The 12,477-nt window shown below is 44.9% G+C and overlaps 1 protein-coding gene across 11 annotated transcripts in view; it reads right to left on the reverse strand.

Annotated features, from left to right (window-relative positions):
* BCAS3 (BCAS3 microtubule associated cell migration factor) overlaps positions 1-12,477 on the reverse strand; it is a 357,486-nt gene that overhangs the window by 16,438 nt on the left and 328,571 nt on the right. For 5 of the 11 annotated variants that reach the window (XM_066979600.1, XM_066979597.1, XM_066979599.1 and 2 more), the window contains one exon: positions 6,641-6,808. The exons of 1 other annotated variant lie outside the window; for it this stretch is intronic. In XM_066979600.1, the coding sequence (XP_066835701.1) occupies positions 6,641-6,808 (168 nt within the window). Of the gene's footprint in view, positions 1-6,593; positions 6,809-7,481; positions 7,538-12,477 lie in introns of those variants that run through there. 5 more of the 11 variants (XR_010825687.1, XM_066979603.1, XM_066979601.1 and 2 more) reach the window with 3 other exon arrangements.

Genomic DNA, 12,477 nt, shown 5'->3' on the forward strand with positions numbered 1-12,477 from the left:
GGGGCTGCTGTGTCTTGGGCAGGGCTGGAGAGAAAGAGAAGCCCAGGCTTTAGGGCTCAATGCCCTCCGCAGGATGGCTGCACTGGCCAGCCAGACGCATGCTTCCTGTGCGGGGCGGCCGTGCTGCTGCATCTTGCACGTGAGAAATGTCTCGTGTAACCACGTTAAAATGTGTGCAGTGTGAACGCTGCTCTTCTTCCCCAGCACTTCAAAAATGGCGGCTCCTAAAGAGCCCTGAATTTTCATTTTTTTTAAGAGTATCATCCAAATAAACCTTTTGTAGGAAGAACATTGAGCTCTTAGACTTAATTGAGGGGGTAATTTAATCTCTGACCCTGGCATAAATATTCTGAAAGTTCAAAGGCTGCTTTTAGCATCAATGTTATTCGATATGCCAGTGTGTTTGCTGCCCGAGCTGATTTTGCACTGAACCTATGCAGAAATCTCTTTGCAGAAATGCTCTTCAGAGGGAAAACCAATTGATCTGTGTTCTTGTATTCCTAGACCCCATGACCAAGTTAGGATTAAGACCAACTGAGGAGAGAGAGGGGAAAAAAATCTTAGAAAAATTAAAAGGAAGAGAAAGGAAAAGGAGAAAGGAAGGAAAAGGAGAAAGGAAGGAAGGAAAGGTACCAATCGAAGCTCTGAGTCTATACAGGGCTAATCCTATTCCTGAAACTAAACGCACAGGTACATTTATGTTCAGGTGGCTGTTCATCTCTCAACACTGTTTGGGATCACCGATGTTTTCTCTTTCGGAAGGGTTTTTCTTGCGCAGGACCAGCAGGCCCCCGCTCTTTCTCCCTCCCATCCAACCTGAGGCAGGCACGCAGGAGAGCGTGTGACTTCACTGCTCATCATGAACTTCACGTTTAGACCCAAACCACAAATTTCACATAAATATTTCAAAATCTTCCCCTTGCTAAGCTCAGAGGTGTCAAGACCCGTGTGAGGCTCAGGCCGCGGTAACCATCTGACAGCCAGATGCAGCGCTCGGCCTTGTGTGGAGGCCAGAAGCCAAACGGGCCTAAACGCGGATCCCAGCGCCTCGGACGGGCTATCCCCTAACAGCGCCTCTAATTAGCTCCTCTTACTTACACCCCATTAATAAGGTTAAAGAGTTTGCTTCAACATATGAGCTTCCTTCATTGCATTATGAGTTTGCTGATGACATTTGGAAGGAATCCAGAAGGTTCCTACCCAGGCCCGTGCAGGGCTCTGCTGCGTTCTCACCTCTGCTGCCACCGACTTTCCACTGCTGGTAGCTGACAGAGTGTGCAGGAGTTTTGAGAGAAAATGAGATTTTTTTCTGTTCTTTAACTGAAACTTTATAAAGGGATTTAAAGACCTTGCTTTAAATTCTATAGCAACTCTTCAAAACTCATGGGTTTTATTGACCACAATGGTGCCGTAATTGCATCTTTCCCTGTTCAGAACTAATAACAAGGGTTCTGAGATGCAAAATCTGTGGGGTGCTCTGCAGTTTTTAATATAGGTTCTTAGTGTAAGTTCATAAGTATTCCTGAAACAGGAATAGATAGAGAAAAAATGTTATTTTGCTCCATAAACTGCAGTATAAACTGAGCCATCATAAAGTACTGGATTTCATGATGGATTAAAAAAAAAGGATACACGCCCACAAAATGAAATCCTACTCTTAAATATCCCCAGAACAGTTCCGCCACTTATAAAACATAGCAGCAATGTGGATTTGGGTATGATTTGTCAAAGTAAATCAGATATGAATATAAGTGCAATATTCAGGCAGCCAAAGAAATGGTAACAGAGAGGATGCAGCAGATGGGCATGAACAGGGATCTTCTCCTGCACGCTGCATCCTGCATTTCCACTGCAGCCCTGACTCCTGGGGCCCTGCACCCGCCAAGCTCCTTCTGGAAGAAAAAACAGGGGTCTGACAGTTGCACCAGCATATTGCTTACCTTGACAGAGTAACCTGAACAGTGATACTTACTTATTTTATATACTGACAATTCTCCCTTGGAAACTTGCGTGTTGTGTTAGTCTCCTGAAGAGTAAATCTACTGTGTTGTCACTGTGCTATGTGCTTTATAGTAATAAACCTGAAGAGATGTAGAGAATGGGTTTTGATTTGCTAAACCAAGTGACGGGCGAGCATGAGGCTGTACCTAGATTTAACACGGAGCTAGACCTTTCACCCAGGTTGAAGCAGCAGGAGATGCTGGGATGAACTCCCCAGGGTAGAGAGTATTTCTTCTTAGGGCTGTACATGCACAGCTGCAAGGTTTCATGCTCCCTTTTACTGCTCTGGAGTCAGTAACTCCTTTATGGGGCTGACTGGCAGATCTGCTGGTTTTCTTTAAGGCCAGCTTACATTTTAGGTGGATGTGGTTGGGGGCCTAATGAATTTGGATACCCGGGATGTACACAGATCACCCCATGCTGTATCTCTGAGGGAAGAAACCACATCAGCAGCATGGTGCTTGTGCCCTCCTCAGCCCAGAAGTAACAGGCGGGGAGCACAAGAGGAATCTGACTCGTGGAGTTCAGCACATGAACTCCTATGGCATAGAAATTGGGGTCACAGAAATTGTCTTCGATCGGTGTATTTCAGAACACATCCTCTCAACTAGACTGTAGAGGCTTGGCTCCGTATTACAGACTGCTTTTCAATATTATGCCTAGAAATGACCAAAGTGCATTTGAAAGCTTAAAAAATGTACTTGCTGAAGGACTACATAAATCAGAGCATTTACTGATTACAGTATTTTGGAGGGAAAGAGTTCTAGCCTGGGCTGGCAATTTGTGTGTGTACAGTTTGAGTGAGTCAGAGAGATTTGTCACAGTTTCATAAATCACAATACTAGCTTTGCTTTTGTTTTGAAAATGCAATGTGAAGCTCCAGCACATACTTAGAAACTATATTGCAAATGTAAATACTGTAGCTGCTTGAAAACAACGCTTTGCAAGGAAAAGAGGTCACTGACCACTAAATTTCTGTGAGCAGACCTTCCATTTTTTTTTTTCAGTTAGAATTTGACAGAAACTGAAACAGCAAAAACATCTTTTTGCATCTTTGCCAATTTACGCCTTCTTTGGAATTAAATGTGTATCTAGGCTGACAGCTTATGTACAGCAGACTCCACTTAAGATAGACATGGGTCGTCTGGATAATTGGATAACAAGGAGAAAAGCTGGTTTCCCAATCAAGTCAACTAGCTGGATGACTGGAGTTATCATTTAGGTCAGAAGGAAAGTAGATTTTTGGGGGGTCATTTTCCAGACCTGGTTCTTCTCCCATCCACTGTCCGACAGCCCTTGGCAACCAGCCGGAGTCAGAGATGGACAAGACTCATCAGGCCATCTAATTCCCCCTCTTTGCAAAGGCTGCATTATTCCTCATGATTTTCTTGTCCTCCACTTTGACGTTTCCTACACAACCAACTTTCAGGTGATTTCTGCCACTGCCACTAGCTTGAACCACTGAAGAAGTGAGGTGTTGCTAACCCAGCTTTGCAATGCAATGAGGTAGGTAAGGAACAAAGATACCATTAGTATCTACTTCCCAAAGTGGTCTGTGTGCTATGAGCATGCGCTTCCTCTGCACTACTTTCGCATATCAGCCCTGATTACTATATAAATCTGTGTGTCAGCTATGTCCTAACAGTTAAGGTATTAAAAGAATCTATTTATCTCTTGCCATTAAGTGCATGTCAGGCCCAGTTGAGCACTTTGATAAAGTCTCACTGTCCATCTACTGCCCATTTTTTCTTTGTCCACGTTGTGGACATGAGCACTACACAGGCACATACCTTCACATTCAGAGTTAGAAATTTCATTGTTGCATGTTTTGGTTTAAAAAAGACTTTGTAAGTTTCATTAAATCTGTAAAATGTGCTTAAGGACTAAAAAGAATTAAAACAGCACAGACAAGGGTTAAAGGTATGCGTGACTTCAAGCTAAAGTAAGTCATTTTAGGATTATTAGAGCGAGGTTTATAAATTACATAAATTGAGTCCAATGCAGAAATATAATTACTGTCTTTGGAAACAGTACCAACATAGAAATCAACTATCAACAAGCAAATTTATGGTGTCTTTTCTGCTAAGCTCCTTGCTATCATTTCATTGAGATGAGGGAGTGGAAGGGAATCCAAGGAAGGAAGAACTAGCCTAGAAAACAACGTTTTTCAAAGATAAATTCAATTCAGCCTGGGTTTGTTAAGATGTAAGTGGTTTGGGGGGGAAGTTAAAACTATCCTATTTGTTACGAGCCAACAAAGATGCCTCTTCTTTGAAGCTGTGGTAATGTACCTCCAAACTTATCTTTTCCCATTTATTAACCAGCAGACAGATGCTAGAGCTTTAACGTGATCCGCAGTTTGACAAATGGCTGGCTGGCAGCCTGCCGTGAGTGCAGCCACGCATGTTGTAGCAAGCACTGGTCGACTCCCTAGGCAAACACAGTTTTCCAGGTATCATTTGAGCAGGAGAGGACTTTTTATGGGCATCTGGTAAGAAGAACAGTTCAAGAGCTGTTAGGGGATGGAAGTGGAAAGGGCATCAGAGTTCACAGCCTTATCACTGGGTTTTCTCTGCTGCACCGAGTCATCACATGTCCAAATCCTGAGAATAAAGTATGTAAGTGATAGAGAGAATCCCACGACAGGCAGAAAAACACAGAGCACAATGACAGTGTGAGCAGGCTAGTGGGATGGGGTGGGCTGGGTCAACGCTCATGTTACTCACTACTGTGTGATAGTGCTTAGATTTGCTGCTTTGAGATGGCATCTATCTTACACTCACGATGAAGATTTATGGGTCTAGAGTAAAAGCAGGGAGAAATCTCTTTGGATACAGTTTTGCTGAGTGATGGTGTCTCTGTAAATAGTCCCCTTCTGTCTTTACACCTGAAGTGTTTTGAGCCTAACCTTATGGCAAAGAAGTCGGCACTCACTGGTATCAGCTGGTGAAAATATAAAAAGAAAAAAAAAAAAAAGAAAATATAAACTCTCTGACTGTGACAAAGTTCTTGGTTTACAGTATAATATAAAGTCTCTGGGACAGTGAGTCACCTCAACATGGCATGTCTAGATGGCTTCAGCTTTCAGAGAAATTATTCCCTTCATCTTTCCTCTGAAGCACATGAGGAGAGCTGACCCATCTGAGGAAGTGAACCGAAGTTCCAAAGTTCATTCTGTCACAGTATGGGTCAATAAGTGATGAAATAAGTGTGTTTTTGCATTTTCACAGCCTGTTTTTCCATCTTCACTGCCCTTTGCAAACACGAGCTTATCAAACTCCGCCCCTGCAATGTGAGGCATCTCTATCCCCATTGCAGTGATGCAGCAGTCGTGGGCATGTTAAGAGGCTTGTCCAAGGCAATTAAACTGGTGAAAATTTGCACCAGATCTGTAACCGAGACCCTTACTTAGTGTTCAACCAACCTCCTTCTGTTAATACTGAGTCTCAAGCCATCCCATGACTCCACTTTTTTCAGGAGTAGCAAATCAGAGGAAAGACAGTTTGAGAGACGGCAAGTTGGGGTATGAAAGGTGCTTCTGCACCATTTGGCAGCTTGGTTATTGCTACTTGTACCTACATAAAGGAGCTTAAACTGCTGATTTTCAACCTTCTCCTCCAGCTGGTGGGAGGTAGTAACAGTGTGGTGACCTGCTGTAGCTTACCTGCTCTGTAATAACCCTTCTGCAAAGCACAGGGGCAAGCCCTGATGGGAAAGTGCTCAACTCTTTTCTAGCTGGGGAGGTGCAGAGCTGGGAGAGCTCAGAGCAGCACAGGGCCCTCAAAAATACAAGGACCACAGTGAAAGGAAAAGCAGCTTCTACTCTCTGCAACATTTCTGTAATGTCACTAGGCTGGCATACCCCTGTGTTACTGCTCAAGTTCCTCCTTTTTTCCTTCCCAGGCATCTTGCCAGAAGAGTGACAAGTGAGCTGGCAGCTGATGTTAGAAGCGACCATGGCTATTAGCTGCTGGTCGCAACACAAATGGTGCACAGATCAAAGATGGGCCTAGACCTTTTACTAGAAGGCGTTTTTAAAACAAGCCAAAATTAATGGGAGACAATAAAACCACAATAACTGAGCTTTAACATTTCTGAACATCTCCTAGCACTGGGCCCCTTCTGAGCAGCATAATCTCTGACGTGCTATTCCATTTACTTAAACAGATGATATAATTTATCAATATAATGGACACTGATGAAGATAGATTAATTTGGATTATAGAACCAGCGTTTCACAGTGGCTCTATTCAGGACACAAAATTAGGATGTGTGCGATTATGACATTGTTTGGATCAGTGTGGGCAAGGGCAGCAATCTGCACATAGACTCAGATGCTCCCGAGTTGGCAGGGAAGGGATAAAAGTCCTTATCACAGTGCTATGGTAAGGGAGCTTCAAAAGCCAGCATTTTTCTTCGAGTTGCTTTAGGCTTCCCTGACTATGTTTATGTGACCTACCGATATTTTCTTTTTAAAAATGACTTTTCTCACACTAAGTGAGACCCCCATAAAAGTTGATTAATCACAGAGGTAGTGTGCAGAGGAAAGGAGAAGCAAAACTTAAAAAATAAAAATAAAAAATAAAAATCACCATTGGGTGAGATGTACGTGATCTCTGATCACACCTCTTCTTTGTACCTGTTCCTGATCCCACTATGTCCCTGCTGGGGGATTCGCACATCGCATCGGCCAGGCGCTCCCGGAGGCCCTCGTCAGTGTGCTCCATGGAAGACATGTGGCGGAGACCGAAGTTCTCGGGCCAGCTCCCACACACCTCCAGCAAGGTCACGCTCCGGTCAAAGGCACCTTCAACAAACAAACGGGAGATGTTCGGGAGAGCCTGGGACCATATGATATCATTTATTGCATTTGAAAGAAAGAAGGCCTTGCATTTTGAGCTCCTGAAAAGCTAATTTTAGCACATTAGTTGAAACGTTGGCGTTAATAGCACAGTAGGAGCAAGCAGAGAGGCCCAGGTACTTAGCAGCTTTATGCAAAAATGTTAAATTAGAAATACAGACCCAAGTCTGGTCTCACACTAGTGAGAGCTGGGAGAGCCTTTGCTGCAATCAGCATAATGACACTGATGTAAGTGACAAAAGAATCAGGAACTGTAACATTAAAAAACCTGCATAGGTTATTAAGTACGTTAGAGGACCAGAAATTAAAGTCGATTTGCCTTTCACTGCTTTGCTGTTGAGCACTCCCTGCCCTTCTCATCCTGGACAATGGAAACAGTCACATTGTTTTGTCCTTGCTACTGGCCACAAACTGCAGCTAGTGTACCTTTCCTGCTCTTGTGCAGGGAAGTGCAACAGTGTGATATGCTGGTGAGAAAAGGACAGCTTGCTTACTTTCTGCTTTGTGTTCAAAGTACGTTTACTGAAGGAAAAAAGTGAGCCCTTCTTTCAGCCTAGATATGTGGATTTTCTGTCCCTGTACGGTGAAATTTTACCTGCAACTTGAGCTAACAGAGACTCTTTCATCAGCAGTGCTTTGCTGAGGATGCTGGCTATGATGACAGAGTGCACGTACCTACAAAAGATACTGAAAGTAATTCCTTAGCTTACAGTTATTACCTCATTCACAACAGTATACGATGTTCTGCTGAATACAAAGATTAGATTCTGAATTCAAGATCACTTCAAAGTACAAATTAAAATTATTCTACTTTATTATACGGCAAGTCTTCTGCAAAGGCTTACTTAAATCATTCCCACTTGGAACAAGATTACAGTTATGCTTTGTTGCTTCAAGCACATACCATTTACTCAACTATTAGGTAACTGAATATGCAGCATTTATTGTGCCTGGTTTCTGCCAGCCTGCAGAGGGGAAAAAATGCAAATGCCAATGTTTCTCAAAGTTAAAAGTACATGAAACACGTCCTTGTTATCAGGCCTTTGGTTTTCCCCTTTGATCAGCCGTCAGAAACTATCTACACTTGTACTCTGTGACTGTACAGCTTCACAGCACACTCTCTGCCACTGACAGGTGGTAATAGAAAGGGTGAGAGACCAAGCCCTGCGGCAGGCGTCCCTTCCTCTGATAACGTCCAAAGTACTGGGTGATAACCGTTAGTAAACACTCGGGCAGCCGGTTAATCCATACATCAGCAAAGAGGGGCAGATAATTTTGAACTCTAATGGCATGGACAAAAGCACAAGGGCTGGCATTCAGGGATTTATATGGGCTGCAATGGTGACTTCTGGCTCCTGAATTTCATCAGCGCGCACAACTTTGATTTATCTCTCTGCCTGGCTGCAGAGTAGATTCCTGGCACTAGAAAACCATCAACACTAAAATGGACCTCTACAAAATGGGACCATGGCTCTTGTGTGATACACGCACTTGAACTCTGGATGAATCCCAGTTTGAACCGAGAGGAGGAATGACCAAATATTTCAACTTTTTAATGGGTCTTTGGATTTATAAGGTTACTTCAGTCTACTAATTTGTTTTAAGGCAAGGGTTCTTGAAGCTTGTTTGAGAAAATGCAGTGAGGAGGCTAAGTAATTTCTATTATGTTTCGGTCTCTGCAACATTTCCATGTTGTCAGCTATCCTAACTGCAGGAGGAAAAGCGAAATTTGGTCTTTTTTGAAAGTTTCTTTTTCAAGTCATCCTTCGTGGGATTTCATGAGGCCCTGAGATCCCCACTCTGCTTATACTCCAGGAGCCCACCGGTTTCAGGCATTTACCCTATGGCTGTTCATGTCCCTGGAGAGCTACCGGGGGGCTTCTAAACCCGCACCCACAAAGCCCAGCGTGGCAGCGGGGTGATGGCAAGCTCCCACGGATTCGCACTGCTGTGCCTGAAATGCCAAGGAGAAATCCCTTCTTTGCTAGGGTCTGCTCTTATTTTGAAAGTGAGAAATGGGAGCATTTCTGCTCCTATAAGCAGACATATGAATAATAAGGCAAATGGCTTTTGAAGCTCTGCCAAGATGACTGCATACGTGTACAAGGAGAAACTTCATAGAGTGCTGGTCTCTGGTTCCAGAGATACTTGAGTGAGAGCAAAGGAGACAAGTGTAGCGTTACCTCTGCAATCAGGGCCAGGAGCTGCCAAAACTTCTTAGCAGCAACGTGTGAGGTGTGAGTGTTAATGTAAATGCAGGTTAGAGGGATTAACTGCACAGAAAGCTTTCTTGTAAAAAACTGAAAGGCTGGTGAAGCTCTAGTTTTTATCTTCCCTCCCTTTTGACTCCCTTTGCATGTTACAAGCACACATCTGGCAATACGATTCCTGTCCAGGCACCCAGCGATGATTCCCCAGCCATGACCGTACCACGCAGGCATCACTGCGTAACCAGCAGTGGGGCAGAGGTGGGATCTGCACCATCAGGTATTGTCCTGGAGTCCACCAATTCCTCCCTATTTCAATATATACATCTATTAAATTGGTTGTAACCTAGGTTACACAGAGCGTGTGGGGAGAAAATGTGACCTTGCTTAAGACAGGCAGGTCCTTTGGTACCACGAAGCCCAAACGACTGGCTCTGTACCTCTCTGATGTAAAAAAAGAAAAAAAAAAAAAAAAAAAAAAAGCTGCTTCAGGAAGAACAAGAGCGATTGTCATGGCCCTTCCTCGTCTTCTTGCTGCTGCATTGACAGACAGCAGATGTATCGGAGGAAAACCATTTTCTCAAGGCAGAATGAAGTCCTGGGTATTTTTATGCCTTGGAAAAATTCTTCTGTGAAGTGCATGAAACCACAGCCAGGCTGGTGACTCCCCGGTAGCCTTTGGGTGCTTTGTCCTACATACATCATTACCAAATGCACAAGAGTTAATGGCATTAAATTTAAACTGATAGCAGCTAACCGTATCTTTGCTATTTATTAAATTGCAATCTCTTTTTCTGTCCGCCTTGCTCTCTCTTCGCCAGTCCTAGCATCTCAGTTGATAACGTATCAAATTTCTCATCGTCGGCCAGAGAGAAGTTTACAAATACATCTCAGAGCAGTGTCCTGCTCCGAACGCCCCAACCCCAAAGCCGGAGCAGCAGCGCCGGAGCAGCGCGCCAGAGGAAGCCTCCTGCCGATCCCAAGGATTACCGAGGGGCTGAGAGAAGGCAGGCGTTGCCGGGTGCGTTCTCTGATAAACTGCTGAAATCTTACTGACAGCCGCGAATGTAAGACCTTGACGTGTGAAATCCAGCCTTCCTTCTGTCCCCCAGACCTGCCACAGCTCCTCTGATGGTGGAACAGGTTCCACCTATACGGAGCTATTACTGCAGAAACAACTGCAAAAGAAAACTGGGTATTATTTTAGCCGAGCAATTACTAGTGAAATCCTGCTGAAACCTCACTGAAGTCACTGAAAAAAATCCCGGCGACTAACTTGTGTCAATATTTCATCCTGCGGCACGGTGCTTTCAAGCTAGCAGAACGTTTCCTTCTCCCCTTATTTACTGAAGATGAAACTGGGTGGAAATTAAGACCATCAGCCTGCTTTGTACGATGCCCAAGCTCCATCCCAGATCCACTGCGCTACAAATAAAAAACAAAGTCAAATCAAACCAAATGGAACAAGCAGAAACCTTGGCTTGAACATCTAGGTCGAAAGTGCTTTGTGTTGCAATTCCAGCGTGTTTAGCTTTCTACCGCCCCAGACACTCCAAGCTAATTCTGCTCCACACGCAGCATTTTCCTATTAAAACCCATTTTCTCCTGATACCGATCTCCCACTTCTGGCCTTCCACTGACATTTGCCTCCCGAGGAGAACTGCCCTTTCCTCCCGCTGCTGCCGGGCAGCACAGGATTAGGCTCTGCGTCCTTCTGCCTCACGCTGCTCGCGTTTTGCTAATGGCAAAGGCTTCTGCCATTACTCATACCAAACTACCTTGCTTAGAAGCACAGAATTTGTCTTCAGCGTTGCAATTGTTTCAAGGCTTTTAATATAAAAGGAAAATAAATTCTACAGAAGGAAAGAAAAACACCCAAACCTTGGAAACGTCCTTTCCTTTCACAGCTAGCCCTACCGACCGAAGACCGAGAAAACCAGAGAAGGTTATTTTCTCTGAAAAATCTAGTACTAAAAAGTATTTTTACAAAATATTTTAATGCTTCTAGTATGTTATTTTTCTAAGTCAAAATAGCCAAGCTAAATCTTTCACCATAGCCCTTTAATTCGAAAGCCAGGGGAAATTTTTTTCATTAAACCTCTGGACGGCTTTGTTTAAAGTATGAAATCAAGTAGCTCCATTTCCTGTCTTCTAAGGAACAGTAAATCAAAAAGAGTACGTTCTCCAAAAATACAGTAATGGTTCTATTAAAGAGCTTGACAGTTTTGAGCCTCACCTTGCATATTGCAACATACGTGTGAGCAAAAATAACAGAGTAAATAGTAAAGGAAACGGCCTGCCAATTTTAACCAACAAAAGATGCGTCCTTCTTGGGAAGGAGCCGTGGGCTCGACCCAGGCTGCTCTCCGGGAGGGGCAGGCCCTGGGGGAGCTGGAGGTGGTGTCGGAAGGAGCAGAATGGGGCTGCCTGTGCCCATGCTGCTGCCTGCGCCCACGCCGCTCCTGCTGGGGCCATTTAGGAAGCAGGAGGGGACGCTGAAGGGAGCCCCAGGCCCTCCTGGACCTAAGGCACCAGAACTGCGGTGCCAGCGTGACCGTGCTGCCCAGAACAGCCTGGGCTGGGAGCGAGAACCCCATGGGTGTATTAAGAACGAGCACATGGAAATTCCTCGCCCCAAGTAGTCAGTCAAATTATAACATACTCCGTTTAAATATTAATGGTTGAACTTTCCTACAGGGTTTGCCAATTCACTTCCATGCTGTAACCTCGTTACTCCAGGGGGAAAGCTGCAAAGCAGCAGCACCAAGTGCTCGCCCTTGGGGGAGCTGCGCAGATTCCTCTCTTGGTTGGGGAGGACGCAGCTTTACCCCGACCTGCCACTCGCTGGGCTTCTGGACGTGTGCATGCTCAGATGCTGGCCTCTGATGGCCGGATCGCACACCTCCTTCCCATCCTGATGCGGGATGTGCCCCTCAGCTGACAAAACTCACCTGTGCTCGGCTCTGAGCTGGGGCTGTGAGTGCCAGCAGTGCCCTGGGAAACGATGGCAGAGGCTGCAGCCTTTGCGAGTAACTCTATTTCCCTGTCATCTTCCCTCCCACAGTGTTTCTTTTTTTCCAGAATCGCTCACTTCTGCTATAAACAGGACATTACTCACCAGCTCTGTATCCTGTGAGTGCATTTAATTAATGGAGGCTTCAACCGGGGTGCCCGGTCCCACAGGCAGCGAACACTTTCAAATCCCTTTGAACTTTCAGATAAGCGAGGCTGCCGTGGCCGAGAGGTTCCTGCGTGCCTCCTCAGCGCACGGCAGACTTGCAAACGAAAATGCTGCTTATTCCTCTGTAATTGTTTCTAAACGAGCTCGAGGCAAGCATGAAGGGGCCGGGAGGAGCGAGCCCGGCAGCAGCAATGGATTGCAATGGGCAGGATTGTCCCAGTGCTGCG

Source organism: Anser cygnoides, chromosome 18, assembly GCF_040182565.1.
Source record: "Anser cygnoides isolate HZ-2024a breed goose chromosome 18, Taihu_goose_T2T_genome, whole genome shotgun sequence".
Taxonomy (NCBI): domain Eukaryota; kingdom Metazoa; phylum Chordata; class Aves; order Anseriformes; family Anatidae; genus Anser; species Anser cygnoides.